This window comes from Vollenhovia emeryi, unplaced genomic scaffold (assembly GCF_000949405.1).
Source record: "Vollenhovia emeryi isolate VEMERY1.0 unplaced genomic scaffold, V.emery_V1.0 DF939193.1, whole genome shotgun sequence".
Classification (NCBI taxonomy): domain Eukaryota; kingdom Metazoa; phylum Arthropoda; class Insecta; order Hymenoptera; family Formicidae; genus Vollenhovia; species Vollenhovia emeryi.
In genome coordinates, this window is record NW_011967173.1 from 54819 (window position 1) to 76281 (window position 21463).

At 39.0% G+C, this 21463-nt stretch overlaps 2 protein-coding genes across 2 annotated transcripts; one reads left to right on the forward strand and one right to left on the reverse strand.

Moving 5' to 3' along the window:
* Window positions 1-486: 486 nt before the first annotated feature.
* LOC105562160 (nucleolar protein 6) lies at window positions 487-6707 on the reverse strand. The gene is made up of 12 exons (XM_012012747.1): window positions 6569-6707; window positions 5288-5608; window positions 4737-5211; window positions 4343-4624; window positions 3990-4263; window positions 3604-3898; window positions 3219-3443; window positions 2700-3134; window positions 2393-2553; window positions 1892-2145; window positions 1279-1685; window positions 487-1060 (listed from the first exon to the last, which is right to left on the reverse strand). Exons 1-12 carry the CDS (start codon window positions 6584-6586, stop codon window positions 815-817), a joined length of 3393 nt encoding a protein of 1130 aa, XP_011868137.1. The 5' UTR covers window positions 6587-6707; the 3' UTR covers window positions 487-814.
* A 977-nt stretch (window positions 6708-7684) lies between these two features.
* Window positions 7685-14417, forward strand: LOC105562224. The gene is made up of 14 exons (XM_012012890.1): window positions 7685-8050; window positions 8619-8772; window positions 9424-10097; window positions 10166-10342; window positions 10547-10914; window positions 11062-11322; window positions 11430-11789; window positions 11877-12123; window positions 12199-12410; window positions 12496-12634; window positions 12715-12968; window positions 13038-13206; window positions 13283-13449; window positions 14239-14417. The coding sequence occupies exons 1-14, from the start codon at window positions 7685-7687 to the stop codon at window positions 14342-14344; spliced, it is 3654 nt and encodes a 1217-aa protein (XP_011868280.1). The 3' UTR covers window positions 14345-14417.
* Window positions 14418-21463: the final 7046 nt, after the last annotated feature.

Consider the following 21463-nt stretch of genomic DNA (forward strand, 5'->3'; position numbering starts at 1 on the left):
TTAATCATGTTAATTGTCATCCGTAAATAATTAAAACTCGAATGTTCCGAAAAAAAAGCATACATTACATAATATATGCATTAATAATTAGTTTCTGCATTATAGATTATTACAAGAAAGATTACGGGGCGTGATATCCGATTTCTAATTACCGATATCTTTGTAGAATTTTCCGTTTATTGTGTATTCAGGTTTTCAAATATGATTTAATCCAAATTGTCAAATATAACTGTACGAAATACACATTTCATTGCAGTTCATTGCGATAAGTTTTATCCTATCAACAGCATTATCAATCACGAATATCAGATATTCTTTAAGATAAACACTATATCTATTTATTATATCTACAAAAATGTTAAATTGTAACGACATTGTATTAAATATATACAGAACAAATTCGGATGTAAGGATTCAAAGGAGTATTACTACAACGTTAAAATTATCGTTCTTACAATTTAAACAAGATAAATAATTAAAAGTAATGATATGCGTATTTTATTTTATTTTGATATATAATTTTTTTTTGTGCAACATTTGTCAATTTACTATTTTAATTCAAGATTAGAATTAAAAAGTATACTACATTTTATGAAACCATATGGTGTGTCACTCAATAGTTTGGTACACCATCGTATAGATGCAGAGTGGCCACATCCTGGAAGACCCCTCTATTAAATAAACAAATTTCCCACCGTTACCCTGTTTGAACGATAGATTGTCCTCGAAGTGGGTGAATGCGAAACGAGCACAGCTCCATAACAATAAATAGAGATGTATCTTCGGGATCATTTCGCGTCTACGTAGTTTACTCTTACGTCAAGGAAAGTTTTTTGTTCGTAATATCGATCGTGCGTATGATACCTCTCCCCAGAATGTAAAAGTCCTCGATCATCGCTGAAATGTTTAAGATAAGTTTGCCATCGGCGTCGAGTTTCCTGCAATCGGTGTCCGACACTTTGAAATCTTTACGCTCGAGAGCGGTGGGTTTCAACAGAACGCCGATTACCGAGCCACCATAAGTATCATGGAAAAACAAGGCATAGTCCCCGTAACCGTCCTGAAAACGAAACAGACAGTATAGAATACAATGCTTCGAAATATTTGATATTTAATAATAATAATCATTTATTTATTGTATATGTAGCATTTAAATAAAATCGCATATGAATTGTTTTTCTCTTTTGAAAGTGCATACATCGATGCAATTTAATGAGATTGACAGTTTGTAGATTTAATTGTTAATAACTTATTAATATAAATTATCGGGATGCTTACTCTTAAATCTTTCAAGAAACATTGTACAGGATCAAAATCCATGACTGGAATCTTTTGAAGTGAATGGGTCTTGTAAGGATGTAGATCTACTATTTTGGCTTTGCTAGATGTGTCGACTGCTTGCAATCTTCTAGGGATCATACTTGATTTCAAATGTAACAAACAATCGTATTCCACGAGCGGAGGGCGGAATATGGGTTTCACATCCAGGACTGAATTATTAAACGAGTCGTCAAATAATTTCAGCGATTCCTTTGCAATCATGCTCATCCGGTTTAAAACCAACTGCGACGGTGCTTTCCTGGTCCACAAGGATTTCTGCTGATCGTAGGGAGTAGATATGAATAAGAGCGGTAGAGAACTGCGAGCTGTACTAAATAACTTTTCTACGGCAACAATTTCTTCATCTGTAAAATTGAATATGGCATACGATATATTGTCTTACGTAACAAGGTCAGAAGCAATAATAAATTTGAAGTGAGTATTTCCTCTAGTTATCGTTAATTAATTTCGATTTTAGTATCAATTCATAAGTTCAATTACGTGACCATTTCACGATGACGCATTACGGAAAGTTACAGTGTATTGAAAAGTAGAAAACATATGGACTTACTGGTCATCTCGCCATTGAAATTAACAATAACGAGCTCGGTATTCCAATGATTTCTCGCAATAATCTCGAGGAATCGTAGAAATGCCACTTGTGGCACCTGGGCTGGTTTATACGGCTCCGGTGCTAGATACAGCGATGCCATGAGTAGTTCAATCACAACTCCTGGTATGTGAGAGTCGTCCATTAATTGCGCCGACAACCATCGTTTCGCTAAGCAGCAGGCGGGACCAAACGATGGTTGCTGAGAATGCAACCTGATAAAACGAGAATATCATATATTGCATATCTTTTTTATAAAAGTATGATTTTTATATTAACCATCTTTGTAGTTTACTATTAATTATGGTAACGTCTCTAATCACCACGAAGTTTAAGAAATATCTGCGACGATTAAATTTGACACAAAAGGAATCATTTAGAGAAAATGTTATTTTCAAAAATAAAAGATATACTTTTAATATTCTGTAAGAATTATCTTAACAAGAATTCATCAATTTTTACCCATGCAGAGCGCTACTCAATTTCGGCAAATGAAACAATTTGTTTTCCAGTTCAATGGATTCCACGTTGTCTCTGTATTTAATCACTCCATCCTCCTTGACTTGTTTCATCAGAGCAATTTCCTTCTGGAGTGCCACTCTTAATCGGAAAACGAATCCGTTCTGATAAAAGGAGAATTTCATATTACATAAAGAAAAATACTGTTATAAATTTGCAATATACAGAATAATTCATTTACAATACAATTGTTATTACAAATACTATACTACTATACTGTAATACTGTTAAAATAATTCATCATATTAACCTGGTACACATCCACGTAAGAAGAACTGGCCTGCACTTTCATTTCATGCTGAGTTCTGAGGCATTCCGCAATTTGTATATGAAAAGCTGCCTTTGTCTTCTTAATGGCTTCCAGTTCCTCGGGCCATTTCCCACTAGTTGATAATTGTAACGTTGCATCGAGCACGTGAACATACATGGGACATTTTGTGATGTTCTTTGAAAGGATCAAACAATTTTTGTCCTCTTCGGTGACATTATTGATCTTCCGATGGACAGTAGCAAGCGGCGGAAAGATTTCCGCGAATCGGAAAACCGGGCTCGAGCCCTGCACACCGTTTATCGGCAGAGGCATATCGTTCAGCGACATCAAGTTCTTTTCCAAGGTGTTAAAAGCTTGCAGAACCTTTAACGTAGCTTCCTCACCGGTCCCATATACAAAGTGCGTTATTTTGTGCTAAATAAAAGTATATAGTCATGAATTACGCAAAAAATGGAAAAAACGGAAAACGATTGTATTAAGTAGCACTTGTGAAATTACCTTGTGCAATCTTAACAAATCTTCCATTTGATCCGCGATATATAAATAGTGATATTTTGAGATATTAAACTTTATGTTTAGCAGAAACACTATTATCTTCTTGCATATTATTCTCTTGTCCGCCAGAGTTTTGCCTTTTGACCAAACCACAGCCTCACGAATAGTTCCGTCTTTAAATCTACGTATTTCGGACTTGGCGCCCCAAAAATTTCTAAAGTCAGCTGCCTGCAAAATAAAACACGGAGGCTTATTGTACCTTGCTATGTACAATATAATAAATAATAATTTAAAATAGTATTCTGCCTCAGAAATCATTAGACTTCAATTATTACACATTCTTTATTATCACGTTGTTTAAGACATTATTTCAATAGCTTGTGCTTACTTCTGGTAAATTAGCTTCAGGCCCTTTGTCCACAATGTCGAAACATGTTTCAGGATTCAATTCTAGTCCAATAACGAGCTTCCCAACACTATCTGGCATCTCCTCGGTGCACTCCCATTCCTTACATACACTGGGTAATACGCACAATCGATTAATCCTATCTCCTAGACCTCTTTTCAGAACATCGGAAAGTAACTTAATCGCCTGACTACGTTTATCAGGCCCGTAATTCAGTTTGTTTTCAGTGCTAGATTTAACATTCACCATATTCTCTAAAACTGACTCTTCCTGAAAACTACACCAAACAGGAGTGGCGAGTTATTAAAATGAATATGGCACTCTCAAATACAGAAATTATCGTAATATGTTCTCTTCGTATAAATTACCATAAAATGTGATCGAACACTCTGTTAAATGGTACATTTTGCATGAAAAGTGCATGAAAGCTATCCACGTGTATGTTATCCAAATGCTTCAGACACAACGCCGCTTCTCTCTGTACCCATGAAAAGGTATCCTTCGACAGATTCGCCGCGAAATTGTGATAACCGGTACTGTCAAGAAAAACACAATCGTAATAATTGTGATAATGTGACACTTGTTTCGCATTATCCTTGTCCACGCACATGGTAATTCCGTTCTCGCACCAGTTCCCTTGTTCTGTGTCAAATAAATACAATCGATATCTCAGATAACGCATGAGAACAGCGTAACTTAACTGGCTACTTTTTTCAAATACCTAGACAAATCCAGACGTTCCGTACAATCTGATAGCTACTCATGAAAGTGTTGAGCTTCCTCTCGCGCAGTAAGTAGATTACGAACATAGTAACGATGTGGCTGGTGAAGCCGTCGTAGCCCTTGTTCAACCCGCGTTGGCGCAACCATATTTTCAGCAAGATTATACCGTCCCTCAAATTTGGATACTCTTTTATCGCTTGCACAATCTCGGAATTTGTTTTCGACATTACTAGGTCGCGCAATACCAGAGAATTGTAGTGCGGTGTGGGCGGTAAAGATGCTACACGAAAGGAAGACAATATGAAAAATAAGAATCATAAGTTTCCGCGGATCTACAGAATGATCCGTGTAAAGTATTAAAAATCCATGCACCAGCGTGTAAACTATCGTACCGTCTTCCACAGGCTTCTCGTCGAAATACCATCCTGGTCTAACGCTGTTTTTCTCCGGCAGAAATCTGTTTAATTTAAAGCTAGTGTCCTGTGCGGATACGTGTATAACTACGTCCACCTTTTTGTTCAACCTTCCGCTGGGCCGAAGTTTCAAGGAGGGTGTTAGACTGTCGCCGACAAATCTCATGCTCTCCGCGACGTCGCTCCCTATAGCCGATGCCACGAATGCCAGGTATGTCGCTCTTTTTCTAAAATACACGTAGTTCTGATAATCCTGCTTCCGGAATAAACTAGCCGGCATCTCCACCATTACGTCCACGGTAAAGGAAGGCCCGAGAGCACATCCGGAATCGTAGGAGCCAACCGCGCGAACGCACGACGGCTTCAAGAACTTAAAAACGCTTTTGGTTTCCTTCGGTATTTGCGGCACGGGAACGCGAACGGCCAGTTTATGGTCCAAATCATTATCTACCAGCTGCAAAGTACATCGATATAATAGATCAAACATTATCTTATTGCCCCGTGTCGCGCAGCTCAATCGTACTACTAACCGGAATTTCTTGAGTCTCTTCGATAGACTCAATCGCTGCTTTCAACTTTCCGAACCAAGTCTCGAACAGCGTTACATATTTATCTGCGAGTCTCACTTCGTTGCAAACCTCTTCGATTTGCAGACGGAACAAGTGCGAGTGAAATAGAGTCTCGGTTTCTCTAAGCTGGCTGAGTTCCTCGACCGTCGGCTGCCTGTACAAGGAGGTGTTTTCCAATTTCTTCTTCTTCTTGGGCACCTTGGTTAACTCATCCGTGACTTTCTTCCTCCTCTTCCCTTCATTCACCGCGCTCGTTTCGTTTTCGCCCACTCCGAGGGCAACCTGTCGTTCAGGCAGAGCGAGAAATTTATTTATTTACTCGAGGAATCTGCAGGGGTGTAGCCACCGCAGACTTCTACGCTCTACCTTCCAGCTGAAAAGTGAGGCAAGAGTTCCGCCATGTCTTGTTAGATAAATAAAGTTGCTCACGTGTGCATGTCACTGACAGACCGATACCTTTTCAGCTCAAAGGCAGCACAGTTGTATAGAAGTCTGTGGTGGTTACTTTGTATCCATACAATGATCTACGAATCCATTGAGGTCTGGTCTCACCAACGTTATTTAACTCGAAGCTTAGCTTAATTCGTTCTTCGTCTCTTTCCAGCTGTTACTTCAGAAAGGGGCAAACATAAATTAAACTAAGATTAAAGCGACGTTTGGTGAAACCAGGCCCGAGTGAGATACTCCGCATCGCTTTGGAGTCATGTGAATTCATACACCGTTTTGCGTCTGTCTTGCGGACATAAAGCCCAATGTCCACGATGCTAGAACTCGGTCCAAATTCTAGTTTCGAGAAATCTGTAGCCAATCAACGTGCAGCTATTCCATAAAAGCTGCAAGTTGATTGGCTACACGTTTCTCGAAACTAGAACTTGGACCAAGCATCGTGGACATTGGCCTTTACACAGTTTCGTTAGACAGAACATTGTCGTCAACAAAAGGTTTCGCATCTAACTAGATGGAAGAGGTTGTCCGAAAAGAAACCGGCGCACAAGGCGGATGGAAAACCGGTATATGAATTCACACAAGATTTTGACTTACTGGGCTACCTACATCCTGCTTAAAATATATATATTAAAATATATACAATTATGCGCCAATACGTCGAATTTAGAAGCGACAGAGATACTTTCAGTCGGCGTTACTGCACGGAAACACAATAAAACAACTTGAGGTTAGAGATCGAAATCTGACCCGCTGCCTCGCCGAATAAATAAGACACGTTAATAGAACCTGGCGTACCGTCGTAGGCCCCTTCATTTTCCCTCCGCTGCTACGTCACTCTCGGAAACGGATTTCAATTCTCGCTCGAGACTCGCAAAAAAGCGATATACTGGCTGTGCTATCTCGACGCGTCTTGCCACACGTGCTCGCTTGGCTCGCCAGGCTCCCACCTCCCACGCTTTCCCGCAAACGTGATCAAATCTACGCGTCGCGACATCTCTCCTTCTTGCTTCAGAAGCTCACGCGCCTCCTCGTCGGTAAGAGCCGGGCTCAGGATCCTGCAGTTATCTGTTTTACCGACACATTCGAATGCAGTTTTTGCGCTGGTAAATCTTTTTATTTAGCTTTTACGCACGAATTAATGCCAGGATAAGTTGCGGACAGAAGTCTAACGAAAGAGATATTGTTATTTTGAGCATAAAAGCTAATGGAAAGATTTACCAGCGCAAAAAAAAAACAGATGACTCCAGGATCCCGCACGTGTGCGATATTGACGAATTAGGGGATCACGACCGCGGCGAGAGCCGCGCGTTTCCAATTGGAACGCCACCGTTCCGCGAAGTAATCGCATTGCAGATTCCTCAAACGCGATCCGTCCCGCTTTTCCGGTAAAAGTCGTTGCGTAACGGCGGAGATCGTTAATCGCGACGTACGCTCTCACTTTACGTCGTCGTCGCTTCGCGCGCGCGGAAAGGATCGTTCGTGAAAGCGCGCGCGGGCGAGAGAGAGCCTCCGAGGGTGCTCGAGGGCGCGACAGTTATCGGCGGATGCAGAGGCGCGACAACCCTTCTCCTCCCCCCGCCCCTCCCCCCACCCCCTGCCGGCCGCGACTGTCGACGGCGATGTCAATGACAGCTGGAGCGCCGACGACGGCAGTGAATCAAGCGAATGGCGTACGCGCGCGGTGAGCGCGCCTGTGCTCCGAGTGCCAGATCGAGCCTCGCCTGACGTTTCGCGCGAACGCCCCGGGCTCGCCGCGGCCGCCGACGTTCCTCGCGCGGTCCCCGCGACGAGGATGCGCCGCGCGTAGAGGAGTGGCCTCCCCCGCGCGCGCACAGAGGAGTCCGGCGGGCGCCGTGCGCGCCGTGTTTATCGCCCATCCGCGGATGTTTACGGCTGGCATGTTAAATGGCAATGAACATGGAAGTGGCGGAGGCGTCCGGGGTGGCGTCCGACGACGCTAGCTCGCCGGGCGGACCCGCGACCGCGCTCGAGAGCGGGCCGTCGCTGCGCGCGGCCGGCGGCGACGGCGGCGACGACGACGGCGGTGACGCGCGACCGACGACGAGCGACTGCGCCGCGACGGGGGTGAGGCGCGAGGAGGTCGCGAGGAGCTCGCCGCGGCCGGAGGAGCTCGACGCCGAGGGTTCGCGCGCGCCGCAGTCCCCGTTGGCCTTCACCATCGACTTCGGCGGCAGCAAGGAGGTGGACACGGCGAGGTATCAGAACCTCTTCGAGAGGTACAACGCCAGGCACAGGCGGAACCTGTCCACGTCCAAGGTACCGAGGGTTTTCTGTCCTTCTTCCCGACATATGTCCCGCCCAAGGGGACATTTAAACGCGTAAACAAACTGTTAGCGGCGTGCCAGCAGCTTGCCAGCGACTGATTCCAGCAGAATGTCACAGCGGATTGGCATCGAGCTCGCGCTCCGCCCGCAGAGAATGCAATCTGACGGCATATTGCCAGCGGAAACCAAACGGAATTACTCCGTGATCGTTTAGATGAATGTATTCGATTCGTTGGAATCATGAAGCGGCAGATTCTGATTGATTTCCGATTGATGGCCAGTCTGTCGTCACGGGTTCTGCTAATAGATTCTGTTACATTTCTGCTGGCATTCTGCCGAGTTTGCAGAAGACGCTGTACGCGATCTCTCTTCGACAGATTTAGTTGTTCGTGCAGCGAGCTTGGATGTTACAACCGTCCGTTTGTAATCAGATACATAACTGTTGAATCTGATAAATTGTCATTCCATGTAATCTAGATGTGATATAAGAACATAAAATCGCATTAAATTCTCTTGTCAAAGAGCTTTGCATAAAATGTGTATTGTAACGATGGTTTTAGGTAGAGGTGAAATCAAAGAAGCCGGGCACTATACTGTCTCCAAACTTGGTGCAGAAGCAGAAAGTTCCTAGCACTCATTCGGAGGGTTACTTTAGCAGCGAGGACGATACGAAGCGAAAATCTGACCAATTATCAGAAAGACTCAAACAATTAGGTAAACAGATATCGGCGCTTTCGCTCCTCCTTTCTCTCTTTCTGGAGGACAATTCCGTTTGATATTTACAATTAATGTATTTTAACTTGTAAAAAGTCAATAGTTGCAATGATTACTTAAAAAATTAAATGTATAAAAAGGAATAATGTTGTATAATATTTTAAGTTAAATAACAGTTGCTTGCAAAATTCATTATTAAATTGCTTTACTGAGAATAGTCTGGTAGAGGAATCTTTAGAATGGATTCCTGTATTGGAACTGAATACCAGTATGTATGAGTCATGGTGAAGTCATGTTCTTGGAGCTCCTTAATATTCCTTACAAGTGCCTTCTACCTATCCTGAATGATGCAGCCTGCTGACATATTAATGACTCTGGTGTCATAATCGTTCCTATCTTAGGAGTTATGCGTGATTTTTCTCCAGAAATTATAAAGAATACTGACTTTCAATTCGTCATTTTTATGCCGATTCTATTATTTTTTAAGATGATTTTCCACTTCGCCTCCGAATTACAACGACTAGAAAGCAGATCTGCTTAAATTTTTAAGAAATTGCACGCATATTAATTTTTATAAATAAATTTTTGTTACTTTTCCTACATCTTATTTCGATACTAATTATTAATTCGATTCTGTATATGGTCCTTCAGGTGTCAAGAATCCTCTGAGAGCACATTCTAGCACAAAGAAGTCTACGAGTGAACAAGTAGATCCCTCTCATCAAAATAAACACTATTTAATGACAAGGTCCTGTGATGGTGAATTACGTCACAGTCAACTGTCGTCTCAAGGCCTCTCTCTGGAATTGGAAACCAACGAAAACGTGTATTGGACATCTCAGAGGTCCGCGACGATAAACGATCTGAGTCGCATTCAGATCAGCAATTACGACGACGACGAAAATGAGAAGCAGTACACGAAGAACATCGAATATATCGACGCCAATCACGAGTGCAAGGAAGTGAACGAAGTGAACGATGTCGAGGACAACAACAAAGTGTCTAATATGAATTATCTCACTGATGATTTCAATATAAAGAATTCCAACGAGCGAGAGAACAATTTGTCGAGCGATCAGAGAGAGCAATTCGTTAGTTACGCGATGGATCTGAACGCGGACGATATAGCGGATACCAATCTGGATGTGTTTAACGTCAGCAACGTCGACGCTAGTTCCGATGGTGCGGTGAGCGAGGCTGGAACGTACACGATCCACAAGGACTATACCGACGAGGAGAAAGCGAGAATGGACATCGACAAGGTTTTCAGCGTCGGCGTTCTAACTGAGGACGAGAGCAACGAGGCATATGTTCATAATTTTAAGGTAGATAACGTCTACGAGCGTCCGCGCGTGTATACGTAATGTTTACGAAATAATCTCTTGTTTTACAGATGAGCATTTCGCGCGATAGTAACGCGTGGATATCGGAATGGGCTACTCAAGTAGCGGAGCATAACTCTCTACCTCCGATAATAGGCGGCTCGACGGGTCGCACGCCGCCTCTAAGTCCCACCAAGATACCGTCTCCAATCCACGCCAGATCTCAACGAGTGTCACGTAACCACTGTGTATGCATCGCGCATTTTCAAGTATATATAAAAACGATGAGAGCAGCTGTGAAATTTATAGACAAATTTTTTGTAGAGTAGCAATGTTTTTTATAGTTTCCTCAATATTATAAAAATCCAAAGACTTTATTGTTCCTTTTCTAATTGTCTCGTGCTTTTTCTTTTTTCCCCTGCTCTAAACATTTTTACTTCTTTGGGACGCAGGAACAGTCGCCCGACCGCAATCTGGACACGGACTCGTATGTACGAATAAAAGAAAGGCTCGGTTTAGTTTCAAGTCAGCATCAGATCATAGACTCCGGCGGAGAATCCGATGACGACACCAGCAACAGTTACAACACGCCGCCTAACAGCTCACAACGTACACCTGTACATAGTACCGTAATTAGACGTGGCAGCTTGTCCGAATCATTGTTTCGGCGAGCGAACAGCAACGAAAATAGGCGAAGCGTCCGAAAATACTTAAGTTCAGCCAAATCGAAGACTGCTGATACTAACGTAGAATTACTGAAGAGCCCGTCCCAAGTCTTATCACCTCTCCATTTTGAGAGAAGGAGTAGCTCTCTAGATAGGTAAAGGATCCGTTTTACATTCCGATAAATTAATCTGTTAACAATAATTAGCAGTTTTTGTCAGCGGTAGAATGTACAATTTCGTAACTGTATAGATTAGTATCGAATTGTTTTACGCTTTGAGAAACTCATTTTTCTGTAATACAGGAAAGAATATGCTTCTGATACAACGGAATCTAATACGTCCAGAAGGAATAGCGCGAAGTATAAGGAAGATCTTAAACATACGAACAATCCTGTTTTAAGTCATCTCAGACCACCCACACCGAAATTGACTAACAGCCCAATTGTTAGCCGCAAGGCTGCTACAGCAAAGATTCTCAATTCTCCCATGTTAGACAGGCCTAAGCATTTGGCGAAATCGTCACAAGCGAAAAATATAGGATATTTTACGTGCGTTGAAAATAGGTACATATTTTTCATGTTCATTACATTACATAGGATTTTGAAACATCACATTTTCAACAATTATAATCTCAAAGCGATTAGTCTCATGTATGTTTATTCTTTTATAGTCCGTATATGCTGAGAAAATCCAACAGCACTACAAACTATCATGAAGGAACTAGTTATTTTGATAAGGACGTGTCTTTTAAAGCGCCTAACATGCTACGAAACAGTCCAGAGCTTCAGCGGCATCTCAATATACAAAGATCGTCAAGTAATGCGAGTATTAGAAACATAAAGTCGCAGAATCTCGTATCGCGTCGCAGTAGCTTCAACAGTGACATTGATAGAATATCAAGAGGAAAGTATGCCTCTATTGTTGCCTCCGATAGTAGTAGCGAAGCTGGGGAACAATTGAGAAAGTCTCCTCTGATGCCAATCTCGTCTGGAATTAAGTTGAATAGGGCCTTCAGCATAAGAAGAGCAAGGTATCTCACTCGAAAAGTATAAGAACTCCAGCAGTCTTCTGTTTTAATTTTCTATAATAAATTAAAAATGGAATGTATTATTTACAGATTAAACTGCGAATCCGATACAACGCCGAATACAACCCCCGAGGAAAGGCGTAGAAGAGCGCAGTCCGAAGTTAAGACTGTAGCACCTGTGACTAAGCAACAAAGCTATCATCGTATTCGCACAAATAGTGTTGGAGCGCACAGTAAGGAGTTATCGAAGAAACCTGAGACAACGAAGTTCAGAGCGCCGTCTATATCTAGGACCGATACCGGGAGATTTAGTATGAGAGCTCCAAAACCGACTCACGTAAGCATCTGCATAAGAGATTACTTTGTCTGCGGGATACTTTGAATTATGTTTCTTGTCCTTTTTTTTCTCAAGCATCCCCCCGGTAGCCAGAAAACCAATCAGAAGCCAAGTAAAGATCACAAAAAGTCCGGCAGAAGTAATTCCAGTCTTACGTCTAAGGAAGTGGAGTTTCAGAATTGGAAGAGGCGGAAAAGTTACGATCCGATGAAAGCAGCGGCCGAAGGGAGAAAGAAATTAATAGACAGTACAAAGAAACATCACAGTACCGAGGACGGTTCTGGCAAGTGAGTGATACGGAAACATATACGGAACATTTGCGCGGGCGGTAAACGTATTTCAGTTTTCGTAAAGTGAGATGTGTGATTCCAGTTATGACAATTCCGTGCTGAGATCTGCAAGTTTTCATGGTACAGGAGGTGCTCTCTCGTTAGCCAACGATTGGTCGGATAATGAGTTAAATTACTGTTATGAGGATAACCAAGTACCACCGCCTAGTAGTCCGCAGCTGGTATGTTCTGGGATATAATGCTACTAATTAATAAACTGTAATCGTATAGCAAATGCTTTATAAAATCTGTAATTGATTAGGAGAGCGACAGTGATTTAGAGACTTCATCTTATCTGCAAACAACTCAGAATGTCGTATCCGCAATGTCCGCTCGCATGACAGGATACCGTCCTCCGCTCGTTTCCGACAACGAGAGCGACGAAGACACGAGTCACAGCCTGCATCAGAATATATCGAAAGGATTACGCCATCCGAGCGATACGGAGAGCAGCGACGAGCAACATCCTATGTCACAATCTCCTGTCTCCAATACTAAATACAACAAAGAATTTAGGTGCCTACACTTCCCTTTTCTCGTATTTTGATAATATTTCTCTGTGCGTATTCAACTGTCTCTTTTTAGTTTGCGTAAAGCAAAATTGGATCTGCAACGAACAAAACCCGTGTCTTCCAATATGAGCAAAGCTAAGAATTTATCACACGACGCTCACAGCAAGTCTGAGTCGCTTTCCAATATCAATAGAACAGATTCTGGACGACCTAGCACACGAGTTAATAGAGGTTTGAGCACGGTAAGAATAACATCTTTTCAATTTTAATATAGTAAAGTTTAGCGTGTAACACACAAACACATGTATGTGAATGTAGGGGCCTAAAAGCAAACCAAAGGAACCGAAAAAGCCGTTGGCGCCAAATGTACGGGAAGTCGAGATGCAGAATTGGAAACGTCGCAAGAGCTATGATCCCATGAAAGCTGCTATGGAAGGACGGAGAAAAGCCGGTCTGGCGAAGAAAAATGCAAATTTGTCGCCGAGGTAAATCATTGATTTGACTTTTCATAAACGAAGAAATGATATATGAAAAATTTTTTTGGCAACGCAAAAATCCAGATGTCACTGTGTCTTTTGCATTGTCTAGTATATGTTATTATTCTACTAATTGAGAAAACAATTATTTTACTTGTTATACTTTGTTGTTAGGACCGATAGTGATCGATAATCTAAAAATAATGTGGCAAAATAAGCAAGCGGTATGATACAAACTCATTTGAACATTTTAGATTCTCTCATTTTATGTAAATTCTCTTAAGAGATACATTTTTAATGGATGTTTTTCACTTTTCAAAGATATGAGACACTTTTTACTGACACAAATGCTTGTTTTTTGTATTGCACTAACTCAGAGCTCTTGCTGCAGATTAAAATTTTAAGAATAATAGAACAGATACTGTACCTATGTTTTGCATTAGTTCACTTATATTTTAGTGATGTGATGCTTTTGCACTTTGTTCATTATCTAATTTCCTATCGTTCATAGCGTTCTATCAGACAATCGAAGACTCACATTTATTTCTATGGAAAACAATATAGAGTTATAATTAGTTCTGAATACAAAAGTCTAATAATTTTATTTGTTTAATATGGAGATTTGACTTGATCAAATAGTCTAACTTTAGCGATAACGTGATATGTAAATACGCGTTAACAAAGCTTTTTCATCTGCCTTTTGATAAAAAAGACAGTGTAAGTAAGATGGGAGAGATTTGTTTCTTCACTTGCTTGTAATTCAACTGCACTTTTACTTATACTTCTATCTGATTTTAGCCACGTAGCGAGATCACAGAGCTTTCATGGGTCAGTAGGATTAGTAGTCAGTGACTGGAGCGACGAGGAACCGGTCATATCTGCAGATGAAGGTCCGCTTTACTGAGATTGTCTCAGAGGAAGTGGGTATTACAAAAACGAGCACATATGTGAAAATAAGATGAAGCCAATTACAAAAATTCTGATATTCATATACATATATAGTATACAAATTGCAAAAATTTTACAGGATGTTATAGGAACTAAGCACTCCTATATCTAAATATAAATCTATTGAAAAGGATTGTACGAGCCAAACAATTAACTGAAAAAGTCTTTTCTATATTGTAAATTTGTGGGCTATCGACTTATTCGATTGCTAAATCCTGAGTTACAAAAATGCGCTTCCTAAAGGTGATACTTAAACATTATATGCTAAAATTTACGATATTAGTATTGAAACGTCCAATTGTTTGTAATTAATTTGTACGAGACCGTCTTAATTTATTTCGTACTTTTTATTATGTAAAATGGAAAGTATTGCCTAAATATAAGGAAATATTTCATTTGTACGATAATATTAAAAAGAAAAAGAAGATTAATAAAAGAGACTCAAAATATCTCAATTATCGAACGAGAATATAATAATAATATGGTATGCAATTTACAAGGAGTGCTAAATATACAGAGAAATATATGTGTGTCATTGGTTTAATTATGATTGGACCAATCGTGTAGCGTTTATGTACAAATGTTTTTATCTATAAAAGTGTATTTTATTTCGCACTGGTGCAGGCGATTCGTTTAATTATATTTAAAATATTTACTTGAATAATATCTTATAAAGCATATTTTTCAATAAAAATGGAAAGAGCAATCGCGCGAAAAAACTTTACGTATAGATTTATATATCTTTCTTTATTTTGCGGTTGATCAAATTATATGAGTTGCATTACTTGTAACAGCGGTCTTGAACACACATTGGTACTCGCGATTTCTTTCTGTTAATGCAATTATTGACAGAATTATCGACGGAAAGAATGTTGTGTTAAGCTCTCTTCCAAAGCGCGCAATAAATTATAGTAAATATTTTTCCTCTACGATAATTTAATGTGATCATGAAGGGCTTTACGATGATCTTAATCATTAAGGTGTATATATCACTATTGATGGATTTAATTGTCCATTCTTTCTCTTGATTCTTCTTTCATTTTATGTAAGAATTAACCGACATTTCTGTCAATTTGGTTCGAAGAAGTTGAATTATCTGTAACATACTCGACCAGGTAATATTAAATGACACTGACATAAGACATATTTTATACTTGTTCACGGGATTGTATCACTTGTTCGTCATGTGCTTGTTGTTCCAATATAAATTTGATGAAATTTTATCTGAATTTCCCAGAGAATTTGATGAAATGTATACAAATTCGTTGTGCATATCGCAAGCATTATGATAAAGAGTTATATCGATGCTCCCTTTATTGCATAATTCTTAAACGATTGCTCCATCATATTAAAGCAATTCCTCTATGTTTGCTTTAATATTTTAGCGTTCAAAGAATGAAAATTAAAATTGGTAAATTTATATTTTCTTATCAATATAATTTACAATTTATTAATTTGCGACATGTTTCTCACTGTGGGATTATGCAATAAAGGTTGCAGAAGAATGTGATATTACGACAGGAATAGAAAGTTACTGAGTTAAATATGGTAGTAATACGAACTTTTTTTGTTAGAAATTAATAGATAAATGTATCATAGTTAAATTTCCATTACATATTCGGTTCTAAAAATGTTTAATTCTGTATTAATTCTGTATGTTTTCTGCGCTGTGCAGAATTTGTTAATGTTGTAAAAATAATTATAAAAGTACGATGTATTTCTATCATTGAAATTTAAATTGATTTTTAATTGTTTGGTCAGTTGCTCACAAGAAATATTATTTCAAATAATATCTTTTCAAAATGCATTCTTAAATTTATAGAAAACTGACACTTGATAGAATCTATTATATTTTATGCAGTAACATGCCATATTGGAAGTTGGTCCTTCTTTTCTTTTTTTACAAATTTATGTATACAATTAAAATATCTTGCAAACGTACAAACTTCTCACAATTCGTGAACACAAATTTATTTCTTATTCTTTCCTTGAAAAGAAATGGGCTTCCAATGTGCACACACATACACGAACCACAATATTTCCAAGATAGATACAATAAAATACATAGCACGATGTATTGCGTTATTTTAATTTGTAACTGGAAATATGAGGGTCATAAAAATGAAAAAAAATTATAGTTTATCTTAATTTTATTTTTCTCGGAAAATATAATCTCGTGCAATAAAGAGAAATCTCATTATTTCTAAAGATACTTGCTGCTCAGATCCTCACTTTTCTAGGTAAATTTACCGAGCAACGATTTGTAAACTTATAAGTTTATAATTTTATTTTGCCAAGGAGCCTTTTCTTTTTATTATAAACAATACCGTATATCAATGAATGATGTCTTATCGTTATGATCTAAATCATCTTGTCTTTATGTTATGTGCACACAATTGCTGTTATTCGCATAATAGCGTACAAAATGTATGTGTTTCGCATCTTGTTTCGTCACACAGAAAGAAGCGTGTCAATATATAAAATAACAATGCGATATATTTTTGTATATTCGGAGCCTACAGCCGTAAGCGCGTTAAGTTCCAATTCTACAGTTGATTAACTTTTATTAGAATATGTACACAATTCTTTTGCAAAATGTTATTACATGATAGCGCGAAATATAATATCAGCATCTTAAATAAGAACGTGTCAGTCGATCATTAATTAATTAAGCCCATTATTCCGCCGCGAAACATAGGGACTCGACAAGTTGTCTCCACCTTCTCGCGAGTACTTCAGGAATCAGAATTCAGACGGGCAGGTGATTAGCCTGCGGCATCCTAGTTTGGTGTCAGGGCTGCTGACTTGATGACGACTAGACTCGCCAGTAATACATGTATGGCAGAATACTCTCGGTGGCTTGTTCATTTATTTGCTAAACAGCGCATATTTCTCTGCGCCACGCTCGCCACTATCAATCGATCATATATATCATAATAATATATAAATGTAAATCGCAAAGCAGCCGTTTATTTGGAAAGACAGCAGGCGATCGTGGAGAAGAATTGAACGCTACTCTAACGAGCTGAAGATCCGAATTAAAATCTGACTAGAAATTTCCGAGCAAGGAGTCTACCCCTGGTGAACAGAGATACTCGTCATACTCACAGCTTCGTGTAAGATATGGCGAAAAAAAAGATTTGTTCAACTCACTTTCTTAGACTCAGAAGACAAAGTAGCAATCCACAACGGTGATTGAGGGCCGTTTCCACCATCTCAATTAATTTAATCGGCTGATTCAATTAATATCAGAGGATGCGAAACTACTTCTTCAACTACCTAAGTTCCAAAGAAGTAATTTAATACAGATGTCATTTTTTTTACTATATCTTACACGAAGCCGTCAGTGTTGGCGAGTATCTCTGTTCACCAAGGTAGATTCCCGGTTCGATTTTTGAGTGTTGGACTCTCTCTTATATATAGAGAAGATGGTGAGATACTCTCGGGAGGTAACCAGTTCCTTCCGAGAGATAGACGATCGAATAAAAACCGACAATTTCTAGCCGGATTTGAACTCGGGATCTCGCTTACTGCAGCAACGCAAAACTCTTTGTGCCACACAATCACCACGTGGGTCTTATTGTAATAGGATGTATTATGACATTAGAGATTTCAGAGAAGATAGAGTTATATGTACATAGACAAACGGAAGTATGCCAGGCTGATATCCAGCATATATTGATAATTCTCTTGACGTCAAATGTTTTGGAACTGAATGGAAAAGATAATACCGAGATACAGCTGTCGGTTGAAACGTATATTGTTTCTGTAAGCGACAAACAAAACAAAGAGATTCTGAATTCACCGTAAAGCAATGTGAAATGCTAAAATCCAGAACAAAAGTTCGAATGCGGCAAACAATTTGCTTTTTAAGAATTTAGAAAATGAACTAGCCCATACAGCACCGAAACTTTCAGAAACATTTCAGAAACATTGCAACGTTGCAACAATGTTTTCTGAAATGTTTCTGAAAGCTTTGGTGCTGTATGGGAGATTATTGTTAATAGGAAGGCTAATACACCATCCGCTACACCGCTTATACTTCGAACTTTCGGTCGAAGAAGGACATCCTGAGGACATCCCGGACAAGTCCGGGATACATTTTCTTATTTCGAAAAATAATAAAGTGATATTTGGAAAGATGGTACAAATGCTTTCTAGGACGTACTGCAAGTCGATTGATATTCTGACAGATATCCGCGCACAGGCGGGTCGAAAATCTGTTTCTACTGTGGTTATTTGATAATAACGTCATCGTCTCGGTACCCCTTTTATTGTTTAATACTTGTAGACTCATGCCAATAGGTTTATCGATCGATTTCTTTCGTAAGCTATTTATCTATGACGCAACATTCAAGTGGTTTGTCTACCCTGATTTCTCTATTTATCATTGGCTAGACATTAGCTAGACTGTTGTTATAATAGATAAAATAGAAAAAACACTTTGTGGCGAGCGTGGTGCCTTTCAGAAAATAATTCTACAAAATTCCGCAAAAAAAATGTACTGCCAGAATCTAAGAAATTCTACGTAAATTTAAAAAGTGTTATAAAAATCATCATGAAAATGCTAGAATTGAAACACTTTTGTTAATTTTCGCAATATTCTACAAGTAAGCAGATGTTTCAATTCTTTAAGATTTTGTTGTTTCTCAAAATTTTAAAACTAGTAAAGTTTTGTACTAATTTTTTTACAAAATTGTACATTTTCATGAAACACTACTTGCAATAATTTCTTGATTAGAGAACATTGTAATTTGACGTACTATTTCGTCGATATTTTTACACAAATCTAAATGTTTCAACGAAGATGTAAAAATTTCAACAAATTTCTATTTCAAGTCAATTTTTTGTAGTTATTTATAGCAAATTTTCCGCCAGGGAATAGACTGTATTTCCGAAATTTATCATAAAACGTCGGACAATCTTTCTGACTATATCGTATCTCTAATTACTTTTCTAATATCAGCCAGAATGTAATATCGTCACTCGTGATAGCTCGTGAACAAAGCGCTGATATCAATCGACACAGAATTAGTAGCTAAACATGTGTGAAAGGACATATTGTAGTTACAACGTCAAAGAAATAACGTCTGACTCAAGTGACGCATTAAAACAAATGTTGAGTGCTGCAAAATTTAGCAGACAGTGCAAATTCGATATCTCATAGTGAGAATGTATGGCGCAAGCTAGCAATTCAGAAAAAAATAGTATCGCCGCTGGCTTTACTCCTGTCGAAAGAAGAGACGAAATTCTAGTCTCTAGTAGTTTGTTCTTCTATAATATTGAATAACTTAAGATATAAGAAATAAAATTACTGCCAGTTCTAGTCAAATAATATTACTTATTTGTAATTTATCAGTGGCGAAAAAAATATCAATCATGTATATAAGAAATGTTTTTACGTTACTTAGGGTGATAATAAATATTGCCGTATGTAATAAACTCCGATATTGCAAGACAGATACCATGAAAAGTTGCAGCCATGAAATAAATTTTTCATATGTACGAAAAACAGAGATTAAACATCCCACGATCAAAAGTATCTAATAATTTCCTTCAGTGTTACCGAATTTTCTACCAAATGTAAAAAGGAATCACTCATATTTAATTTCTCGTAATCAATTTCATATCAAATGTGTACTCACGTTTCGTGGCATGATTGACCAAATCTCGTGACATGGCGGGCCAAACCTCGTGGGATGATCGAGACTTTGTGGCACTAATTTGTATAACACCCCCGTATTAATCACACGCGACAGGAAAGGAAACACGAAAAATATACGATTGCACCAAGTTACTATTTGCACTTGGTATTGCAGCTTATAAATTTATCCGATGGTACGAATTTTCATCAACAGAAATCGTCGATGTATAAATTTAAACTATTGATAAGTAAATGTTACAATATAATTAAACACGGATAAGATTAATTAATATTTCATTCTTCAATTAAATGTTCGTCAATTAAACGCGATGAAGTTCTGCATTCTGACCAACATTTGTATGATTCAGTTAATAAAAGAAAATTTTCAAGATTATATTTTCGTTAATAAACAAGAAAACTTGAAAATTAAGTGATCTATGCTTCGCCGAGCGTCGTAGACCGAGCGTTGATTCCAAGAAATGACGTAGTGCCATAGACCCGAACGCTATAAACAACTCGGTTGAAAGCCGAGCGCCGGTTTGAAAAAATGACGTAGCGCCGTGAACACCAAGGTCGAAAACAGTCTATTATGCCGAATTAATTTGGCGCGGCACAGTGTCAATCGAGCGGGCGGATGTTCCGCATGCCTTCGCGTCGCTCCTCGTAACGCGATTATTTCCTACGAAAATCTCGATCATCTCCTACGCAGCGCGATCGTCTCGTACGAGATTATTAACATTTATCAATCGCGTTTAAGTAATTGTCCCGATCCATATCGTTGATTTCTACGGTGATTTGTCGAGATGAATATCACGCGTAATTCGAAGTGAAAATGCGACACGGGAATTACATATATAAATTATATGTACAAAAGTGCGCGTATAATATAAAGTGTCCATTTTCGTCGTGTTCGGGAGTGCCGTTTAAAAAATCGAACTAAAGACTTTTCAAAGCCCATTTGAACAAGTATTCGTTAATGTCCGTTCCTGTCGATGGCCGCACTTTCGATGTGTGTCTCGACTTACTCGTCGACTCGAAGTGGAGGCGAACTTGACGGAACAGAATACGTTCAAATGGGCTTTACACACGGGAGTGTAAAATCGCGCGAACGATCCTTGTGTTTTCGCGAGTGTGCCAGAAGACAATCTGAGAGGAGGAGGAGGAGGCTTGGGAGAGGCATCGGGCGCCGGCGGAGCAACTTTACGGTAAATGTTATTTTTCATTTTGTGGAAAAGTAATCTTTTTCCAGTTTAGTTTTTAGTAATTTCATTTCATAATTCTTTAATTTCGAAATACTAATTAGAGAACAAGAAGTAATTCAAAATTTTACAAAAGTTTATTCCCGTGAAGATCTTTTGCGGGAAATCTTTTGCGCATAAATCATTTGAACATTTAATCGAATAAAAGTTTGGTAAATATATCGATGAAGGG

Excerpts from the sequence above, each read along its gene's own strand:
- LOC105562224 (XM_012012890.1), top strand. The coding sequence starts at position 7,685 with ATGAACATGGAAGTGGCGGAGGCGTCCGGGGTGGCGTCCGACGACGCT. Across the intron at positions 10,343-10,546 it reads GAGTGTCACGTAACCACTGT|GAACAGTCGCCCGACCGCAA; the intron begins GTATGCATCGCG and ends TTTGGGACGCAG. Across the intron at positions 12,635-12,714 it reads CGCCTAGTAGTCCGCAGCTG|GAGAGCGACAGTGATTTAGA; the intron begins GTATGTTCTGGG and ends GTAATTGATTAG.
- LOC105562160 (XM_012012747.1), bottom strand. Across the intron at positions 4,264-4,342 it reads GAACGTCTGGATTTGTCTAG|AACAAGGGAACTGGTGCGAG; the intron begins GTATTTGAAAAA and ends TATTTGACACAG. Across the intron at positions 1,061-1,278 it reads GTTTCTTGAAAGATTTAAGA|GACGGTTACGGGGACTATGC; the intron begins GTAAGCATCCCG and ends TTTCGTTTTCAG.